Source organism: Taudactylus pleione, unplaced genomic scaffold (genome assembly GCF_031769625.1).
Source record: "Taudactylus pleione unplaced genomic scaffold, aTauple2 ptg000737l, whole genome shotgun sequence".
Lineage (NCBI taxonomy): Eukaryota > Metazoa > Chordata > Amphibia > Anura > Myobatrachidae > Taudactylus > Taudactylus pleione.
Window position 1 is genome coordinate 1,793,069 of NW_028285139.1, and position 19,864 is coordinate 1,812,932.

The following is a 19,864-nucleotide window of genomic DNA, read 5'->3' on the forward strand; positions in this document are numbered from 1 at the left end:
AGCTGATTACAGCTGGCACACCGGCAGGCAGGCATGGCGAGAGACTGCTGCCGGTTACGAGTCAATCGGAGCTCGTGGACTGGCAGCCAATCAGCAGTGCGACGCCTAATAGGCTGCCAGTCAGAGAGTGCCAATTTGGCTTCCCACCGGCGCCAGATTTAAATTGCGCCAGCGGTGTCTATTTGTCCGCCGCTGCCTGCCTGTGCGCCAGCTGTAATTAGCTGGCGGCCGGCACCAAATCCACACCTGCTAGCTGCTGATGGTACACAGGGGGAGGTGAGAGGCTGGGGGGGGGGGGCATAATGTGTATAAAAGGGGTACTACTCTGTGGCATAACCTGAATGGGCTCTTTGTGGGGGCAGATATGTGTTTTGTTTTTTTTACCTCGGGGTGGTGGCAGGTTTTTATGATCTTGCTATGTGGCCCACAAACTTCTAGGTACACCCTTGCATGCAAACACAGAGGGCTGACTAATGTGGTCACTTTAAAATGGGCTAACTCTGTATTTAATATGAAGTTGCATGAGTCATATAGTTTGACACTTGCTCAGACTGTGATGATACTTATGTAGGTTTCACACAGGTTTTTGGCAGACTGCCAATTTCCACTGGAGCCAGCCCTGGAACCTGTGTAATTTAAGTGTCCCCATTTTTAGGCATTGTGTGGCCCTGACGAATTTCAAACCTAGGCAGAATCCTAATTTTGGTTAAACTATACCACCATGCCAGATTTGGTGGCGCTAGGTCCAAAACTCTGGCCGTGCATAAAGGACAAACAGACAGACACGCTTTCTTGCTTATTATATAGATGTATGTATGTTTTGGGTTTTTTTTAACTTCACTTTCTAATTTTTTGAGTTATTTTAATAAAAATGTTAGCAGTTTGTGCCTGTTGCAGCGCATGTAAATGGTTCTTTATCTTCCTAAGCTTGTAGATCCTGGAGTAAAAGCATGGGCACCCACTAAAGGAAAACCAAATGTTATAATGTTTGTGGGATTACAAGGAAGTGGAAAAACAACTACATGTTCAAAGGTAAGAGAAGCCAGTTTGCTGTGCCATAGCAAGTTACACCATAGCCGGTTGCACCACAAATCTTTAAATATTTGGCCTATTAATACATTAATGTCTTAATGTAGCTTGATTTGGTATTGGACATGGGGTTACTAGCCTTGATGGTGTTTGGTTTTGCTTTTTTCCAGCTGGCATATTACTATCAGAGGAAAGGTTGGAAAACGTGTTTGATATGTGCCGACACATTCAGAGCAGGTAAGTGTCTTGCAGTTGGCACTTCTAGGATGTGATGGAACTATATTTACCAGCAGCTGGTGGGATGTTGGGAGTTGTATTCTGCTGCTGGGCCTCAACCTAATAAAGCATGTACATTATAATATGTACCTGAAAGCAAACGTTTACTGCACTACCTAATGTAACACACAAATTACACTGTATGTTTATAGGAGCTTTTGACCAGTTAAAACAGAACGCCACAAAAGCAAGGATACCGTTTTATGGCAGGTAAGTTGAATCCTTCTCAGTGCACTGCAACAACCATTGTAACCTAAACTATCTTAAATATGCCTGACTCTCAGGCATTGAGCCAGATATTGTAATGAAGTTTTGTTTCAGTTTCCCTAAGACCCTTCTTAGACAACTGTAAAACACAACTTTTAAAATGAAATACAGCTCATAAGTTTTCTCTTCCGGTTTCTGCTTTGGAAAAATAAAACTGGAAAAGGGCAACACTTCTGCCCCTAAGGGCCCTGTATTTCAGTGCTATGCCTCCAGATGGGGATGCGTTCGGCATGCTGGTGGTTGATATGCCGACACTTATGTAATCGCCACCGGAATCCTGATGCCGGTCACGATCCCGGCGCCAACATCCCAACCACTGGGATGCCGAAGGTAAGTAGCGAGGTTAGAGGGAGGGTTAAGTTTATTGGTTAGGCACTATAGGGGGAGGGTTACAGTTGGGCACTAAGGGGGGAGGGTTAGGATTTAGTTGCGTGGAGGTTAGGTTCAGGCACTGGGGGGGGGTGGGAGGGGGGGTTGGGGTTAGGGAGATGGGGAGGGTTAGCATACCGTCCAACAAATGTCGGTATGTTAACCCTGTTGGGATCCCGGCGTCGGGATTCTGACCGTCTGGATCCAGACGATCGGTATTTCATACCCAACCCCTCCAGATGCTACGTCAAGACTCTGTTGGGTCTGTTAAGTGCTTGCATTCATGGGAGCCACCAGAGTTTGAACGTTAATTGATGGTCTGCCCCGTTTGCTATCGAGTTCTGTTGTAAGTAGAAACATTTCATCCAATGACATGCCAGTATTCATGGGCAGACAGTCGGTACGATATATACTATAAACCCTCATGCTCAATGCACACAAATGCATCATAATAAAAAAAACTTTTATGGTGGTATGCATTGTGACGAATCTCAATAATTACTTTACCTCCATGGTCCTATCTGTGTTGTATTCAGTATAGATACTAAGGCCCTCATTCAGAGGCGGTCGGAGGATGCGAGCGGTCGCTCAGAAACTGGGCGGCCGCTTGCATCCTGACCGGCCGCCTCTGTTTCGGTCGTTAGGCTGTGGGTTTACACCCACAGCTCTAACGACCGCTAGGGTGATGGTCGCGATGGTCATAGACCATCGGGGCTTACGACGAGACCCTAGGGTAGGGACTCACTTGTCGTAAGCCCCGGAGAGCTTCTGGCTCTGTCAGAGCCGGAAGCTCTCCACTGACATCACTAGTGATGTCAGTGGGGCCTCCCCCAAACGGCAGGCGTTCCCATGGGAACGCCTCCATTTGGGCTGCCACCTCCCTGGCCCGCCTTCCAAACGGGGCGAGCTGTCAATCAACATCGACAGCTCGCCCCCTTTGGAAAGAGACCCGCTACGACCGGCGCTGTCGGTCGTAGCGGCTCTCACGCATGCGCTCGAAGAAGCCGGCTCCCTCGTGCGCATGCGCACTGGACAAACATCGAGGCGGTCGTAGACCGTACGGCCGCCTCTGAATGAAGCCCTAAATTCTAGCCTGTTATCTTACACACAAGAACACAATACTAAAAGATTGTGTTTAAAATGTAGATCTTGTTGCTACTCCCAGAACCATTAGTTTGCGAAAGTAGATCTTGTTCATGAAACGCATAACACTACAATGAATAGTTTTATTGCACAGTACAGTAAGGATGAGCCTTTGTCTGAGATGCTATGTTGCAAGGGGTAAAACTGTGTAGTACACTGTTAGGGTGGTTTTGGTCTTTTTCACATTGGTTTGATTTGATGTTATTGGGGTACAGTTAACACTTTTTTCCTTCCATTTTAGCTATACAGAGATGGATCCAGTGAACATAGCCTATGAAGGTGTAGAAAAATTTAAGAATGAGAACTTTGAAATAATCATTGTGGACACAAGCGGTCGGCACAAACAGGAGGATTCCCTCTTTGAAGAAATGCTTCAAGTTTCCAATGCCGTAGTAAGGAAACATTTATTAATCGCTGTGCATGGTTTTCTTCAAATAATTGGTGTAACATTAGTGGTGGAAGTGTACTGAAAAGCTTCATGAAACAAATGCAGTGTGTTAGGTTTTCAGTATTACTTGAGTCTGTGTAAACAATGTGTGTTGTCAGACGTCATCAGGAGAGCACAGATAGGCTGTCTCTGTCCTAAGGAGGCCATGTGCTACCTTTGCAAAGACCCCCAATATTAGCACTTACTATCGACAGGGAGAGCTTCAGCAGGGGAGAAATTTGACTAATACCCCTTTCAGACATACGCCCCGGCAAATACACTGCTCCGTCCCGGGTTAACGATACTGAATTTGAACCTCTATACGCTCCTACCTATACCTTCTAAAGCCTGCCTATAAACCTCTAAGATTGACGCTTATTTGCGTACGCAGTCATACAGTAAATAAAGACCTTAGACCTTGAACATGTGTTTCCAAAGCACAAAGTATTATTCAAGTAAAAGTACAGTCAGTTACACGCTATGATCAAAGTACAATTTAGCGCTAAGAATTATACAGACCCAGGATACAGTCATACATACGCACGCGCTCTGGCCCAGATACCGGCATCAGCAAGAAACCTCCGTCATTCAGCAAGAAGACTCCAGACTGGGGTCACAACACACACATTTATACCCTTACAGAAACAGACAACACAATAGAGAAATTTGTTGCTAATCCCATTGGTTCCCAGTACGAGTGCATATGTTACAGGGCATTTAACAGGTTGATTCAGATGGACACAGAACAGCCTCTAACAGCTTGTTGCCTCCGTTTTCCTGCCTCATGCAAATCCGAACAGTTGGTCATACAATGTACATTTTGGCGCTTTAAGTCTCTGTGGTCCATAAGTTGAGAATGTATGTTGTGATCTTCACACCGATGATACCAGAATGCTGTTGAGAGAGTGCAGATCAGTATAATATCAAACACGGCTTACTTATCACGTATAAAACCTTAGATACCAAAATAGTCTTTATTTCACAGCATTTGTAATAAATGAATAAAACTTGGATCTTATACTTCAAACTATGGAACCTTTTATGTAAGTGAGCTTTATGTAAATATTAGGAACATGAGTAAAGACGCTAGTTAACTTCATGCAGATGAGTGCGTATTAAGCTAATAGCGTTTTCATACTGCGCCTTATGCATTCGCTAATATGCGACAATTGTGTGAATGAGAAATGGTAAAATATGCGGTCGCATGATGCTAATAGTAACATCGCCATATGTACTTAAGTGTGAGTTTATCTAAAATGGAGCTTGGACGGCCATTCACAAAATGGCGTCTTGCAATCTCATTTTATAAGATGGCGTCTTGCGGCCAGTTGCAAGATGGCGTCGTTACGATCTAATTTTAAACTGATCTTGTCTCAGCCAATTATCCAGCTTCGTGTTACCCGGTTCTCGGCTCTTAAGAACCCCTTTCACCCTGCACTGCGGTTCCATGTATTTGCCGAATTGACCCCTCTCACACATAAGCTGTGTCTGCCCTGGCATTCTACAAGGCAGGGCTGCCAGGCTGCTCTCATGTCATATTCATACACACAGCAATCACTGATCATATACACATACAGCAATCACTGCTAATACACCTGCATATAGCAGTCACACACTCCTCCTTATGCCACCCGACCTCAGTACACAGCTTAGCACCCAATGTGAGCGGTGCCTGTGAGACGGTACTGGGGAGGCGAGGTGCCCGGGGCAGCAGCATGCAGATGAGGTGGAAAGCAGGCGGGGAGTCACTGGGTGAGGAGTGCTGCTGGTACAGGGCTCGCCCAAAGCCAGAGTTTACTGTGCTGCCACAGAGGAGGAGACCTGCACATTGGCCCTTTACTCTCTTAATCTGCCTCTCTCACCCTGTATGACAGGGCATGCTTCATAAGTTATGAGCGGATGGTGACACACGATTTGTTTGTATGGAAGATGTTTGCAAGATTCATATATCATTCATAGAAACTCAAAAATATTCTCCCCTTTCATTCTTTAGACAAATGCAAAATGGAAACACACAATATGGTTAATGTGCCTTAAAAACACCACAATATGATTTCAGCCAATATCTGTTGATAACACTTGTCTTATCATTTTCTATTAAGCAACCAGATAATATAGTATATGTTATGGATGCCTCAATTGGACAAGCCTGTGAAGCTCAGGCCAAAGCCTTTAAAGATAAAGTGGATGTAGCGTCAGTGATTGTAACCAAACTGGATGGCCATGCGAAAGGAGGAGGAGCTCTTAGTGCGTAAGTCTGTTGTACTCGCTCTGCTCTGTAATGGAATAATACTTGTTGCAGTAGTTTTACATTTCACGTACCAGTTTAGAGAAAATAGATTCTACAGCTAACACAGCTCAGTTGTGTCATGTGCTAGTAGCCTTCAGGCAATCTTGTGTATATATATGAAATTTATTGGTTGGTTAGTTTGTCTGGTTATGCATTCGGACATCCCTGCACTGATTGGGAGGAAACCAACGCGAGGTGGCCCAGTTGGATCCTGGCCAGGTTTTAAGGGGGGTTAGGGTCCCGGTCGGACCTCCTGTTGGCGTACGCTGGGCAGAAGCCTGTACTGAGCCTTCCAGTGGATGGATTTAGATGAAAACTTCAGAGTGGTGGCAATTGGTCTGGGATGCCTAACTTAATAACTTGAAGATTTAAATCCGCGCAACGCCGTATACTTCAGCTAGTTTCAATATAAAGGCTTATAATAAACTGGTGCTAATAATGCAGATGTGCTTTTGTAGCCCAAAGCATTTAGTCAGATATTGGTGTTGAGTGGCCTTGTGTGAGTTATACAAACAAGAGCGTGTATCTAACTGTAGGCTAAGCTTACCAAAACATCTTGTTAATTGTGGGCACTTACAGTGCATCCAGAAAGTATTCACAGCGCTTCACTTTTTCCACATTTTGTTAAATGGAATAAATTCATTTTTGTCCTCAAAATTCTACACACAATACCCCATAATGACAACGTGTAAAAAGTTTTTTTTTTTTTGTTTGTTTTTTAGCTTTTTGCAAATTTAATAAAAAAAAAAAAAAAACTAAGAAATCACATGTACATAAGTATTCACAGCCTTTGCCATGAAGCTCAAATTGAGCTCAGGTGCATCCTCTTTCCACTGATCATGCTTGAGATGTTCCTACAGCTTAATTGGAGTCCACTTGTGGTATATTCCGTTGTTTGGACATGATTTTGAAAGGTTCACACCTGTCTATATAAGGTCCCACACTTGACAGTGCATGCTAGAGCACAAACCAAGCATGAAGTCCAAGGAATTGTTTGTAGACCTCCGAGACAGGATTGTCTCAAGGCATAAATCTGGGGAAGGGTACAGAAAAATATCTGCTGCTTTGAAAGTCCCAATGAGCACAGTGGCCTCCATCATCCGTAAATGGAAGAAGTTCGGAACCACCAGGACTCTTCCTAGAGTTGGCCGGCCTTCTTCTAGACGAAGCGATCATGGGAGAAGGGCGCTAGTCAGGGAGGTGACCAAGAACCCGATGGTCACTCTGCCAGAGCTACAGCATTCATCTGTGGAGAGAGGAGAACCTTCCAGAAGGATAACCATCTCTGCAGCAATCCACCGATCAGGCCTGTATGGTAGAGTGGCCAGACGAAAGCCATTCCTTAGTAAAAAGCACGTGGCAGCCCGCCTGGAGTTTGCCAAAATGCACCTGAAGGACTCTCAGACCATGAGAAACAAATTCTCTGGTCTGATGAGACAAAGATTGAACTCTTTGGGGTCAATGTCAGGCGTTATGTTTGGAGGAAACCAGGCACCGTTCATCACCAGGCCAATACCATCCCTACAGTGAAGCATGGTGGTGGCAGCATCGTGCTGTGGGGATGTTTTTCAGCGGTAGGAACTGGGAGACTAGTCAGGATAGAGGGAAAGATGAATGCAGCAATGAACAGAGACATCCTGGATGAAAACCTGCTCCAGAGCGCTCTTGACCTCAGACTGGGGCGACTGTTCATCTTTCAGCAGGACAACGACCCTAAGCACACAGCCAAGATATCAAAGGAGTGGCTTCAGGACAACTCTGTGAATGTCCTTGAATGGCCCAACCAGAGCCCAAACTTGAATCTCTCTGGAGAGATCTGAATATGGCTGTGCACCGACTCTTCCCATCCAACCTGATGGAGCTTGAGATGTGCTGCTAAGAGGAATGGGCAAAACTGCCCAAAGATAGGTGTGCCAAGCTTGTGGCATCATATTCAAAAAGACTTGAGGCTGTAATTGCTGCCAAAGGTACATCAACAAAGTATTGAGTAAAGGTTGTGAATACTTACATGTGATTTCTTATTTATTTTTTTTATTAAATTTGCAAAAATCTAAAAAAAAAACTTTACACGTTGTCATTATGGGGTATTGTGTGTAGAATTTTGAGGACAAAAATGAATTTATTCCATTTTGGAATAAGGCTGTAACATAACAAAATGTGGAAAAAATGAAGCGCTGTGAATACTTTCCGGATGCACTGTATATAAAATGTATCTTGCTGGGTTGACTCTTAGCTGCACTGCTTGTTAAACACACTTACACTTGTCTTTAATGCAATTCCCCGTTTCATTAAATGATCTTGTGAGTTTACCTGTAGAGTTAGTGAATAATTTTTATTTTCTTTCAGGAGGTGGGGGGTAAATTGTCTGTTTTTTTTTTTTATTCAGTCTCCATATTCCATGCCTGTGCATGTAGCAATCAGAAACACTTGTATATGAGGCTATTTTTTTTTTTTTTTCATCATATTACATTCAAGTGTATGTATTGGCGTTTTCTGATGCTGCAGATTTGGTCCTAGAAAATAATCTTGATGTACTGTTAACCAATTTTTGTATATGTGTGTGCATATTTATTAGCATTTCTTTATATAGCACCAGCAAATTCGTGTGTGTGTATAGTTCTCTTTATGGTATTGTAAGGGAAAAGCTATTTGTGGCTATTTAAGACACTACTTAGTGCTGATAAACCTATGCTTTAAAGTTGAGTTCCTATAATGTATTTATAGTTGTGGCACTAAAACCTGAGATCATATAATATTTGATTTTTTTCATGTGCAGTCACAATGACACCCACTTGTTGTTCTATGTCACAGTGTTGCAGCAACAAAGAGCCCAATCATTTTCATTGGAACTGGAGAGCACATAGATGACTTTGAACCATTTAAAACACAGCCGTTCATCAGCAAACTCTTAGGTAAGTGCCTTCAATGAGCGTGTGTAGAAGAACAGTTTGCAGCATGTTTGTGCTAACCTATGTTTTATGTCTTTAACGAAAAAAATAGAATCATGAATCTAACCCTTTCACATGGCAGGCAACTTAATATAAAATATCTAGCCATGCACTCTGTCTTTTCTAAAAATAAATATCCTGAATGGTGGCTGATAGCCGAATCATGGTATTTGGGCGTCTTCAGACATAAAGCAAAATCTGCAGGATTTATGGTGCGTACACACACAGCGATCAGCCAGTGATACGATATTGCTGGCTGATCGTTCTGCATCCTCCCTGGTGTGCTGGATGATCGATATCGATCATCCAGCACACCACCTAATCACCGATGACTATAGCGATCGCGGGTCCCTATAGTAACTTGATCGATATCGAGGAAGTTGACCTGCATGCACGGCCGATGGACGATATCGCTATCGTCCATACGTGACCGCACATCGTTGGTCGTCGGTGAGGTTAAAAATGAACGGTAACGATATAGTTATCGTTCAAATCGTGCATTTTTATCGCTACGTATGTACTCACCATTAGACTTCCAGTGCCCATTTGGCTGTTCAATGTGTGTGTTTGGTGTTTTTGGTGTTTTTGGTTTTCTTGTTTGCTTGGTTTGTTTCAATTTACTTTACATAGCTCAGCTATATAAATCTATAAAAAAATATATATATACCGTTGTGCGAAATATCATTAGTAGGTAAATAAAAGGGGTTGTTAAAAGATGCAAAGCGTGAAAACCACATCTCAAGTACATGTTTTCTGTAGTTTCTCCAGTTGATAAATCTGAGGTTGGCCTAAAATAGTTACATCAGGTATATTATTCGGGGATGTTCTCAGCAGTTTTGGGTCAGTTGCCTGAGATTGCTCCTTTTGTTGCCAGCGGTGACCACAATTGCTCCAAGTGTAACTGCAGGGGGCATAATACTAGCTGTACAAACCCACAGTCTATGCCAAATTGTCTTCATACCCGAACAGGTTGGTTGGAACAAATATTTGAGAGATTTTCAGCGAAGACATGAATGACCTAAAAGAGGATACAAGCTTTATTAAACACTTCTGTTACCTTGTTAATTATAAGATTAAAGAGAAACATAGGACCTGATTCAGACTTGGTCGCTAAGCTGCGCTCGCTCGCTTGCAAAAGGGGCCGGGTATGCAAATAAGCAATCGCACTGTGCGGTGTATGGACGCCCTCTATGTCTTAGCGAGCGATAGAGCGCACGCAGGACTATAAAACCTCCCACCTCTGTCTCGCAGCACACGTCGTCTCTAGGAAGTGTGTGTTTAATCGGGAACATCGAGAGCCATCGGTGCTGCTCGCAGCGCTTGAGGTAGACCTTACCTCCCGCAAGCACTGCGATCAGTTCTGGCTAAAAAACAACCAAGTGACGTGTTCAATGACGCTACTTTGCTAATTATGTACACCCATTAAACTCCGTTCTGACGGTCAGGCACATCCACACCCCCATTCACAAGCACTTTCCCCTGTTACCACCCACAAACGGCACTATCTGTCACTCAAAGTAGCGGCCAGCCTGTGTACAACGAGCGCTCGATTCCACATTGCTAAGACTGGCTTGCGCACGCGCATTGCGAACTATACGCATGGCCAGTTGTGCGACTATCGTCAAGAGCGAGCGCAGCTTAGCGAGCGGGTCTGAATGAGCGCCATAGTCGGCAAGTTGTAGTGCTGTAATAATATTGTGGCCTCTGCATGGTGAGTGCAGCTTGAACAGCTATAATCTGAGACCACTGAATTCTATGGGTCGGATTCCTCCCATTGTTACCTCCCACGAGCTGATTTCTGCTCACAGCCTATGGAGGTGCGAGCAGAAAGCTGTTACTATAATGCGGAACGGAAGCTGCCGACACCTTCTAACTGAACATGTCCCTATCTTCTGCTGTATGCAGCATTCTCTGTCTTGTGGCCAATAGCAGTACCTCTTTCTTTTTTTTTTCTTTTCTCAAACTAGCACTTCTATTAACCTCTTCCAGGCTGAAAGCAATGGGAGTTGTAGTTAGTAGCTGGACAGGACAAGAAGGTGTAAATATTAGTCAATGAAGAGTTACATAACCTTTATATCTGTCTGTTGCTACCCAGTGGTCTATTAATGTTGTTTCCATTTGTAAAGCGAATCAGAATATGCTGCGCTATATAAGAAACTGTTGATAAATATCCCTTTCTCCTCTCTGTACGTTACTGCCCTGCCTCAGTCTTTTTACCTGGGTTCTGCAAATACATGAGATTTGGGGTGTGGTTTTCTTGTGTACTGAATGCCGCTATAGGAAACCTTGTCCTCTTCACACTTTGGTCTAGACTTTTGTAATAGGTCCCACTTATTTACTTTAAATATCCTTCTGAGTGATAGTGACCCTTAGAGGATGTAGTAGACTCTGCAGTATAAAATAGTACATTTATCAGTCTTTAGTTTTCATCAAACGCTTCCCTTGACTAAATTGATTATGTGCAATAGAAGCAATTGTATAATGCGGTTTGTTTTTTATTAACATCGTATCATTCAGGAATGGGAGACATTGAAGGTTTGATTGATAAAGTGAACGAGTTGAAGCTAGACGATAATGAAGCCCTGATAGAGAAGTTGAAGCATGGTAAGCAAATATGCACAATGCCACTGATGGGTAATGCAAATGGTCAGAGCAACTGAGTCTTCAGAAAGCTGCGTAACAAAAACCCATGCAAAACACACATGGACAAATAACTTTACGGATAAAGGCGATTTGTCCATTTGTCTTTTTGAAGTTTTGTTATGTGGGTGTTTTTGTTATGTGGGTGTTTTTGTTTTGTTTTTTAAATTGGAAAATAAAAATCCTGGTTTGATTTCGAACTGTAATTCCAATGTAAAATGGAACGCTGTGTCTGAGATGGAAAAGGTGCCCACATGATTGTGTCATACTATTACGTGGCAACCTAACAGAACATCTACATAACCACTAATAATTTGTCCTGGTCATCCACTGCAGTGTCTGGTATTAGGACTTATATGAGCGGGTATTTCTAACTTCTGCACTGACTGACCTGGTGCCGTCCAGGGGACACAGGATGATGCTGCCGTCACACTGACGTTACTGCAACATGTTCTTTTCTCCTTCATTGAGTGGCTAGCTGTGTTAATGACTGTGGGAGGAAAATCAGTTGTCGATATTCATTTAGATAAATGATTTCTCAACATAAATCTATATCAGAATCCAAAGCCATGGGAAATTAGCAGAATAGTACAGAACATTGAACCAAATGCAGGATTTGGTACATACTTGCTTGTAGCACCTGCTTTGTCAGAGTACAGCCTGAAAGAATTACTGGTCTGTTAATTCCTGTGCTTTTACATTTAAGGTCAATTCACACTGAGAGATATGTATGAACAGTTTCAAAATATCATGAAAATGGGTCCATTCAGCCAGATTTTGGTAAGTGTGTTTTTGTCTATACCACTACTGTTATGTCTGGTTGTGCAGACTAAGGGGTATATTTACTAAAGTGCAGGTTTTTAGAAGTGGAAATGTTACCCATAGCAACCAATCAGATTCTAGTTATAATGGGCAACATTTCCACTTCGAAAAACCTGCACTTTAGTAAATATACCCCTAAGACTCACACAATGTCAGTAAATCAGACTACATTAGTTCTTGCTATAGGATATTAAGTTTGGATACTTACTATTTTATATTGTATTTGTCTTATATGGTGACATTTCATAAATTATAACCTTGTTGGTAGGTAAACTAAGCCTCTTTAATGAGTATTTCTATTCCATTTTATTTTAAGTATTGCTTCCATTTACTGCATCATTTAACTAATGGGATAAACATGGATTTTTGGGGGGAGATTTTCATGCACTGTGTTTGAGCACATTACCTTCCCTCCCAAATTACCAACCAAGGGAAGGTGAACTGAATGGCTGTCAGAGCAGTTTAAAAGATCAAACACAAAAAAAAAAATCTTCTATATGATACCAACATAGGACAATTCAAAAAACATTTGGGGGAACTGTCTGACACACGAACACCCCACCCTTCCCACACACTTGGTGTCACGTATGATGGACGCACACTGAACCTAAGAGGGGTTAAGAAAATACTTTGTACATAGAATCTAAGGGGTCTACGTACTAAGCCTTGGAGAGAGATAAAGTGGATGGAGGTAAAGTACCAAGCAATCAGCTTCTGTCACTTTACAGGCTGTGTTTGAAAAATGATTGGCTGGTACTTTCTCTCTTCAGGGCATAGTACATAAACCCCCTAACGTTACTTGAAGTGTTGGTTTGGAAACCAATGTAATAGTTTTCATATTTTATTATATCTGCTGTTTAATAGTCTTTAACACACAGTTTTAATATGTGTTTGACAGGGGATGATTCCTGGTTTTGGACAAGATTTTATGAGCAAGGGTAATGAGCAGGAGTCCATGGCTCGACTGAAGAAGCTTATGACCATAATGGACAGCATGAATGACCAGGGTAAGTTCATCTATTGTTCAATGTACATTTTGACTTTTCATATATGATTTGCATAGTGTCTCTACCCTATCCACAGTAGGTGGCCAATGTTCTACTTAATACCCAGGCTGGCAATTGGGGCAGAGTCTGGGTGTAGATCTCTAGTAGTTGAAACACACACATGAAGAGAATGTGTCCTCTAACATCAGAGCTCGAGAAGGTGAAAAAAGTAAGAAATTCATGAGGGAACAAGACCTCTGCTAATTTCCTTTTTAAGGGAACTGGAAAACAAGAACTCAGACTTCTCCTCCCTTGTACCACGCCATCCTGTTCCTCCTCTGTTCTGCCAGCATCTAATTCCCCAAAGTATTCCCCCAAATTATGCTCCTGGGAATAATGTGATTTAGGGGGAGATGTATCAAGCTTTCTAAAGAGTGGAGAAGTTTCACGTCCCAATCAGCTTCTACGTATCATCTTATAGAATGTACTTGGTAAATGCTACCTCAAAGCTGTTTGGTTGCTATCGGCAACTTCTCCACTTTTTAGAAGGTTTGATTCATCTCCCCCTTAGTCTATGTTGGACCCATCCAGTAGTGTTGAGGAAAACAAAACTATTGAAGATGCAGAGGATTGTTCTTTAGACAATTCAGAAGCCCCTCTGGAATCTGGGGAATGCCCTGTGACTGAGTCTGTCGGCAGCCTTATTAGAGTGCTACTTTCAGTCCAGAGTGTTCAGGACAAAGGTCAATACCCATGCTTTTTGTTTTTCATTCAGACCAGCTTTTTAATGGTGTCAGATAGGATGAATACAGATAAAATATTTAATCTCATGGTGTTTTAGAGTCATAAGTTTATTTAAAAATATTTTGCTCCCCAGATTCAACATAGCCCTTTGTTTTTTTTTTTCTCTCCAACCTGTTTTACTTGACTGTCTTCAGGACAGTCCTTCTGCTGGAGTGTTTCAATATGGAGTTGCTTTGATTGGTGTTTCAGTCTGTAATTAAGGGGACTATATGGCGTCTCTGGATGCTAAGGATACCTACCATCAAATCCTTATGGGAGGGTCATTAGCACTTCCTCAGCTATGTTTTCCAGGGAGCTCATTTCCAGTTTTGGATATTCTCCTGGTGCCACCTAAACCCTTATCCGCGCACTCATCAGCTCCTGCCTTGACTATTGTGACCTGCTCCTTTCTCGCCTTTCCCCACAGTACCATGAATGCTGCTGCCAGTCCTTTTCCTTTATGTCTGATCTGCATTGACTACCTTCTGCCAGTTGCTTCATTGGTTCTCAGTGTCACTCTGAATCTAGTTCAAACTCCTGATTCTCACTTACAAAGCCCATAACTGTATAATAAATAGTTATGCAAAGAGCAAAACTAGAAAAAAGACAAATAAGCCTTTGTTGGGGCACTCTTAGAAAGGAAATGTAATGAAAATGAATGAACAGAATTATATGAAATTAAAACTTCACTTTTAATAGTGAACTTGGTAAGATTAATTCTCTTCAGTTAGGTAACTCACATGTAAAACAAATACATATAGTGAACAAACGTAAACAACATAAATGTTGCAATCAGCATACAATAAGAAAACAATTGTTGGTATATATAATATAATATGAGTTATTTACCTTGTATCACAAGTCATTGATTGAATGGCAGCAGGGAACAAGATTATTTAGATCCTATATGTACCAAGTACATCAATCAGTGTAAATCCGCTGCCAGTAAGAATGATGTCTAAACATGGATAAAGAGCACAGATGTTACAATCAAGACTAAGGAAAGCACTCAGTTTATATACACGAGGATAAATTCTCTTCAATAAGATAACTCACTTGTAAAACAAATACATATAATGAACAAACGTAAACAACATAAATGTTGCAATCAGCATACAGTAAGAAAACAAATATTAGTATATATGATGATATATGAGAGCGATTATATGATGATATATGAGTATGCAAAATAAAGGTGAGGTGAAACATTGTTTTATGTGTATATAAACAGACTTTTCCTTAGTCCTGATTGCAACATCTGTGTTTTTTGCCCATGTTTATACATCATTCTTACTGGCAGCGGATTTACACTGATTGATGTACTTGGTACATATAGGGTTTAAATACTCTTGTTCCCTGCTGCTATTCAATCAATGACTTGTGATACAAGGTTAATCACTCTCATATATCATCATATATACTAATATTTGTTTTCTTAATGTATGCTGATTGCAACATTCATGTTGTTTACATTTGTTCACTATATGTATTTGTTTTTACATGTGAGTTACCTAACTGAAGAGAATTAATCTTACCAAGTTCACTATTAAAAGTGAAGTTGTAATTTCATATAATTCTGTTCATTAATTTTCATTACATTTCCTTTCTAAGAGTGCCCCAACAAAGGCTTATTTGTCTTTTTTTCTAGTCTTTGCTCTTTGCATAACTATTTATTATATGTGTATTGCACAAATCCTATGGGTGCACCACCAACATTAGAGTCATCCAGAATTTTTTGTTAAAATTTGTGATAGATCATTACGTTGTTTTTTTTTCATTTTTGACCTAATCTAATTGTATTAGGCATTATTCACTACCATTTCTCTCACCACTAGTGCGGACTCCTCTGTTTATTCTAAAGCCCATAACTGCTCTGCCCCTCCTACATCTCTAACCTCAGTTCTGTTCACACTCCCTTAGTAAAACACGGAAGCCTGATTCAGTTCTCCATACATTTAACAGGATTTTTGTTTTCTACATGGAAATTCCTGTGTCTTCTCAGTGACTTCTGTTCCCAAATGGAGAAGTTTATAGATTCTGGAATGAAGTCCAGTCCCATCATATAGACTGGACAGACAGGGAGGAATATTAATGGTTAAATCTGTTGTTAATATTGTTTGTGATCCCAGTCTTAAAGCTTGAATTATTGGCATTAGAACAATAATGTCACATTCTCTAGAGTCTACACTACTTCTGCCATAGTGAATTTGTGTTTTACCAGGTTTGCACGGATTACATTGAACTGATTGCCGACTCCCTAATAAAACTGCCCTTTCATCTACTGCACCTGTACATTTCCAAAAACCTTAGGTGCAGGGCCGGACTCGCTGCATGGAATACGCTTCTTCCAGCTTCCTTTACAGCAGGACAAATGTTGGTTGCCATGGCAATTATAGAAAAGAACAAATGCATGGAAAAAATAGAGCTTTTTCCTCAATCAATGGGTTTCAATAAAGGGGAATCTTCCTTTTTGCCTTGCAGATATCTTCCTGTCCTGATTCAGAAAAAGAAGAGCTTTGCCACTGTTATAGGGGCTCAATACAGATAGTGAATTGTATATGTAAATACCTAATGTACTCGTGTGGATCTGTTCTGCATGATTTAGTAATTGGCTTTGTCCTGTTTTCCGGTAGAGCTGGATAATACAGATGGCGCCAAACTCTTCAGCAAACAACCTGGTAGAATTCAAAGAGTGGCCCGGGGGTCTGGTGTCTCTACAAGAGATGTACAGGAGCTGCTAGCACAATACACAAAGTTTGCACAAATGGTTAAAAAAATGGGAGGTATCAAAGGACTCTTCAAAGGTATGTACCCAGCAAGTGCAATCATTTTCAAGTTACGCAATTGTAGTGCCTGAGATTGGGTCTATGTAAGAAGCTGTTTTCCAAGCACACCACTAGATTGCATTCGTAAACTGCTTGGAAATTCTGCCATTTGATACTGCATATGATGTTAGCCCTGTACAGTTTGTGCTGCATTGAATTGAGTTGAAAACTTACAAAATTATTTTTGCCACCATTTTCCATTACAGGAGGTGACATGTCGAAAAATGTAAATCCATCACAAATGGCCAAACTAAACCAACAAATGGCAAAAATGATGGACCCCAGAGTGTTACAGCACATGGGTAAGTGTGATGGACAATTGTAGAACATTTAAAGCATAGATGAAGATTGGTTTGTTTTCCCTGGATACTTGCAAAAAGGAAAGGAGAAAGTGAATGTCCCCTTTAAAGTTTATTCCCTCCCTTGACCTGAAGGGGTTAAGATTTCGATGTACACTTATTCTGATGATGATCAGCCAGGAGTCCAAGTGGTTGGTATTTAATACCAGTGTAAAGAATTGTTGGATAACCAGACTAATGACCACTGAATCTCCTCCTTGTGTTGCCAGGTGGAATGGCCGGCCTTCAGTCTATGATGAGACAATTTCAACAAGGAGCTGCAGGGAATATGAAAGGAATGATGGGATTTAACAACATGTAACCATTGCCTTCAAACACAGTTGACCCATCACTTGGCATCATTCCTACTGTGAACTGCAGAGCTCCTAGGGCAGAAAGCTAGTCCTGCTTTTCTGGAAAGACCATTGAAATAAAGTGGATTAAGAGACTGATTATATGTGATCATTTTACGATGGTTCCCTCAACTATTTTACCTTTTGAGTTGGCATTTTGCCTAAATTCAAACAAGGGCACGGATATCAAATTTTAAATTATGAAACCAATAAACCTATTTTGAAAAAAATACCAGACATAGTCCGTTTTTACACCCATATTTGTATACACTTCAACCTCACTGGCAAGTTCCCAGAATATTGTCTGCTGCAACATAAATTTCATAATTGTCATGTGATTGTTATGAAGTTACCAAAACATACCCTACCCAAGTGTAGTTACAAAGACATGAAGGGGCAATTTAATTCCTGGCAATGTGCGGTTGGACAAATGACTGAGGGAATACTTATGATTGATCGGCGGACGGGATGCCGGCGATCAGAAGACCGACAGCGGCCGGTAAGTAGCCTAACCCTTCCCCCTCTCTCCCCCTAGCTCCCCCCAGTGGTGCGTAACCCTTACCTCCCCCCAGTGGTGCCTAACCTAACCCCCACCCCCTTCTCGCACCCTAACACTCCACGGTAGGTGCCTATTCCTAGCCACCTCCCGTCCCCGGTCTAACCCTAACCAGCATACTTACCATTGGGATGCCGACGTCTGTATCTTCATCTGTTCGGGATGGCGGTGTTTGCATTCTGACGTCTGTATATTGACGTCCGGCATCCAGACCGTATCCCTGACTGAGAATTATGATGTCCAAACATGGCACCTTTTTCTTAATAAAGAAATGTAACTTAACATAGGAGCTGCACATCTACTACTGTTGAATATAATCCAGAAATTTAGTTGATTTGTTAGAAAAACAGTTTCTCCTCTGGTGAACTTGACGGCTCTTTTATCTCCCATGAGAATATAGATATTTTTTCTCCTGGGCCAGTTTGGTATATATAATATTACAATCTGCTGTTCTCCTTTTAGTCCTTTAATCCTAGTCAGTGTCTTTAATATTCACCTAGTTATGTAAAATATTGGGGGCAATTCAATTCAGCTCTATGACGAATAGCCCTGGGAAGGAGTTCCGGTAGCTATTCAATTCACTGCATTATTAGCCCAATATTAAAGGATTTTGTCTCTCACCCTCCTGAGAGTGCGGCTGTTATGCTGTTTTCCGGATTAGTGCAGCGCTAACATCCTCGCGGCCTTCACTTGAGTCGAAGAATGCCGGTTAGCGCGACTAAACAACCAGCTTTAGTTACGCTAGCCAGCATACTCTGAGTTAAGTGGCTTTGTATCTGAGAGAAGCATAATCTGGACTGGATGGCTTCTTGGGAACTGGGATTTTGGGGCAGGTATTGTTAATAATTTTTATAGAAGCAAGGAGGTAATGTGGGGTAGAGCCTGAGTAAGAATAGGGGAGGCATACAAGTACAATTAAGGATGGGGGGGGAGGTTAGGGGTGAACTTGTTGCATTGAAGGCAAGGAAACCAGATGGCATGTAGTCAGGACTAATGATTTTGCAATCTCCATAGTCCAGAGGTTCCCAAACTCTGTCCTCAAGGCTCCCCAATGGTCCGGCATGGCTGACCGAGCAATATTTAACCCTCGGTCGCCCCCCCCACAATTATTGGGGCGATCTGCGGATATCGGGCGGATCGCCCCGATAATTGTATCGTGTATGGCCAGCTTTAGTGATGTAAAGCCCCACAGATGAGTAATGTCCCTCTAGAAGTGCCCCCTATCATTCTGCAACTTGATCCAAGGCAATTCTTTGAAAATATAAATGTCCCGATTCATATATGATAATGAATTCAATCAATCTGGCAAGGATATCTTTCACGCTACAAATTATGTACCTCAGAGATCTCCGCAGGGTATGAAGGCATCACAGACTTGATATGAGGGAAGGTGTCCAGTTGCCAGAGTGAAGAGGGGCAGGCAGAGGCAGAAGTTGAGCTTTGTTGTAGAAGCATAAGTGAGAAGACTGATAATCAAATTGGAGACGTAGTTAAGGACAAGTTAGTAGAACTAGCAAGACGAGGTCATGGGTACATATTACATTAGCCAGGTAAGGGAAACATTAAGCTGCTGGGTTTAATAGCCTAATGCTTCCTTTCATTGGCCACTGTTTATAAACCGATGGAACTCCCTTGAAATCAGTTGGAGTTACTGCTCAAATAATAACTTTCCTAGTGGCAGATAAGCAAAGTGACTTACCACTAACACAGAATCCAGGGTTTGTAATCATAACTTTCCTAGTGGCAGATAAGCAAAGTGACTTACCACTAACACAGAATCCAGGGTTTGTAATAATAACTTTCCTAGTGGCA

General features: G+C 41.8%; 1 protein-coding gene across 2 annotated transcripts in view; it reads left to right on the top strand.

The window, feature by feature from the left end:
* The window catches only part of SRP54 (signal recognition particle 54), a 28,419-nt gene extending 10,691 nt beyond the window's left edge, over positions 1-17,728 (top strand). For both annotated transcript variants that reach the window (XM_088457074.1, XM_088457073.1), the window contains exons 5-16: positions 928-1,032; positions 1,200-1,266; positions 1,458-1,515; positions 3,326-3,476; positions 5,614-5,762; positions 8,613-8,713; positions 11,267-11,353; positions 12,096-12,169; positions 13,110-13,218; positions 16,614-16,784; positions 17,012-17,107; positions 17,374-17,728. In XM_088457074.1, coding sequence (XP_088313200.1) covers positions 928-1,032; positions 1,200-1,266; positions 1,458-1,515; positions 3,326-3,476; positions 5,614-5,762; positions 8,613-8,713; positions 11,267-11,353; positions 12,096-12,169; positions 13,110-13,218; positions 16,614-16,784; positions 17,012-17,107; positions 17,374-17,465 — 1,260 coding nt within the window. In that variant the 3' untranslated portion in view covers positions 17,466-17,728. The remainder of the gene's footprint in view (positions 1-927; positions 1,033-1,199; positions 1,267-1,457; positions 1,516-3,325; positions 3,477-5,613; positions 5,763-8,612; positions 8,714-11,266; positions 11,354-12,095; positions 12,170-13,109; positions 13,219-16,613; positions 16,785-17,011; positions 17,108-17,373) is intronic.
* The last annotated feature ends 2,136 nt before the right edge of the window (positions 17,729-19,864 follow it).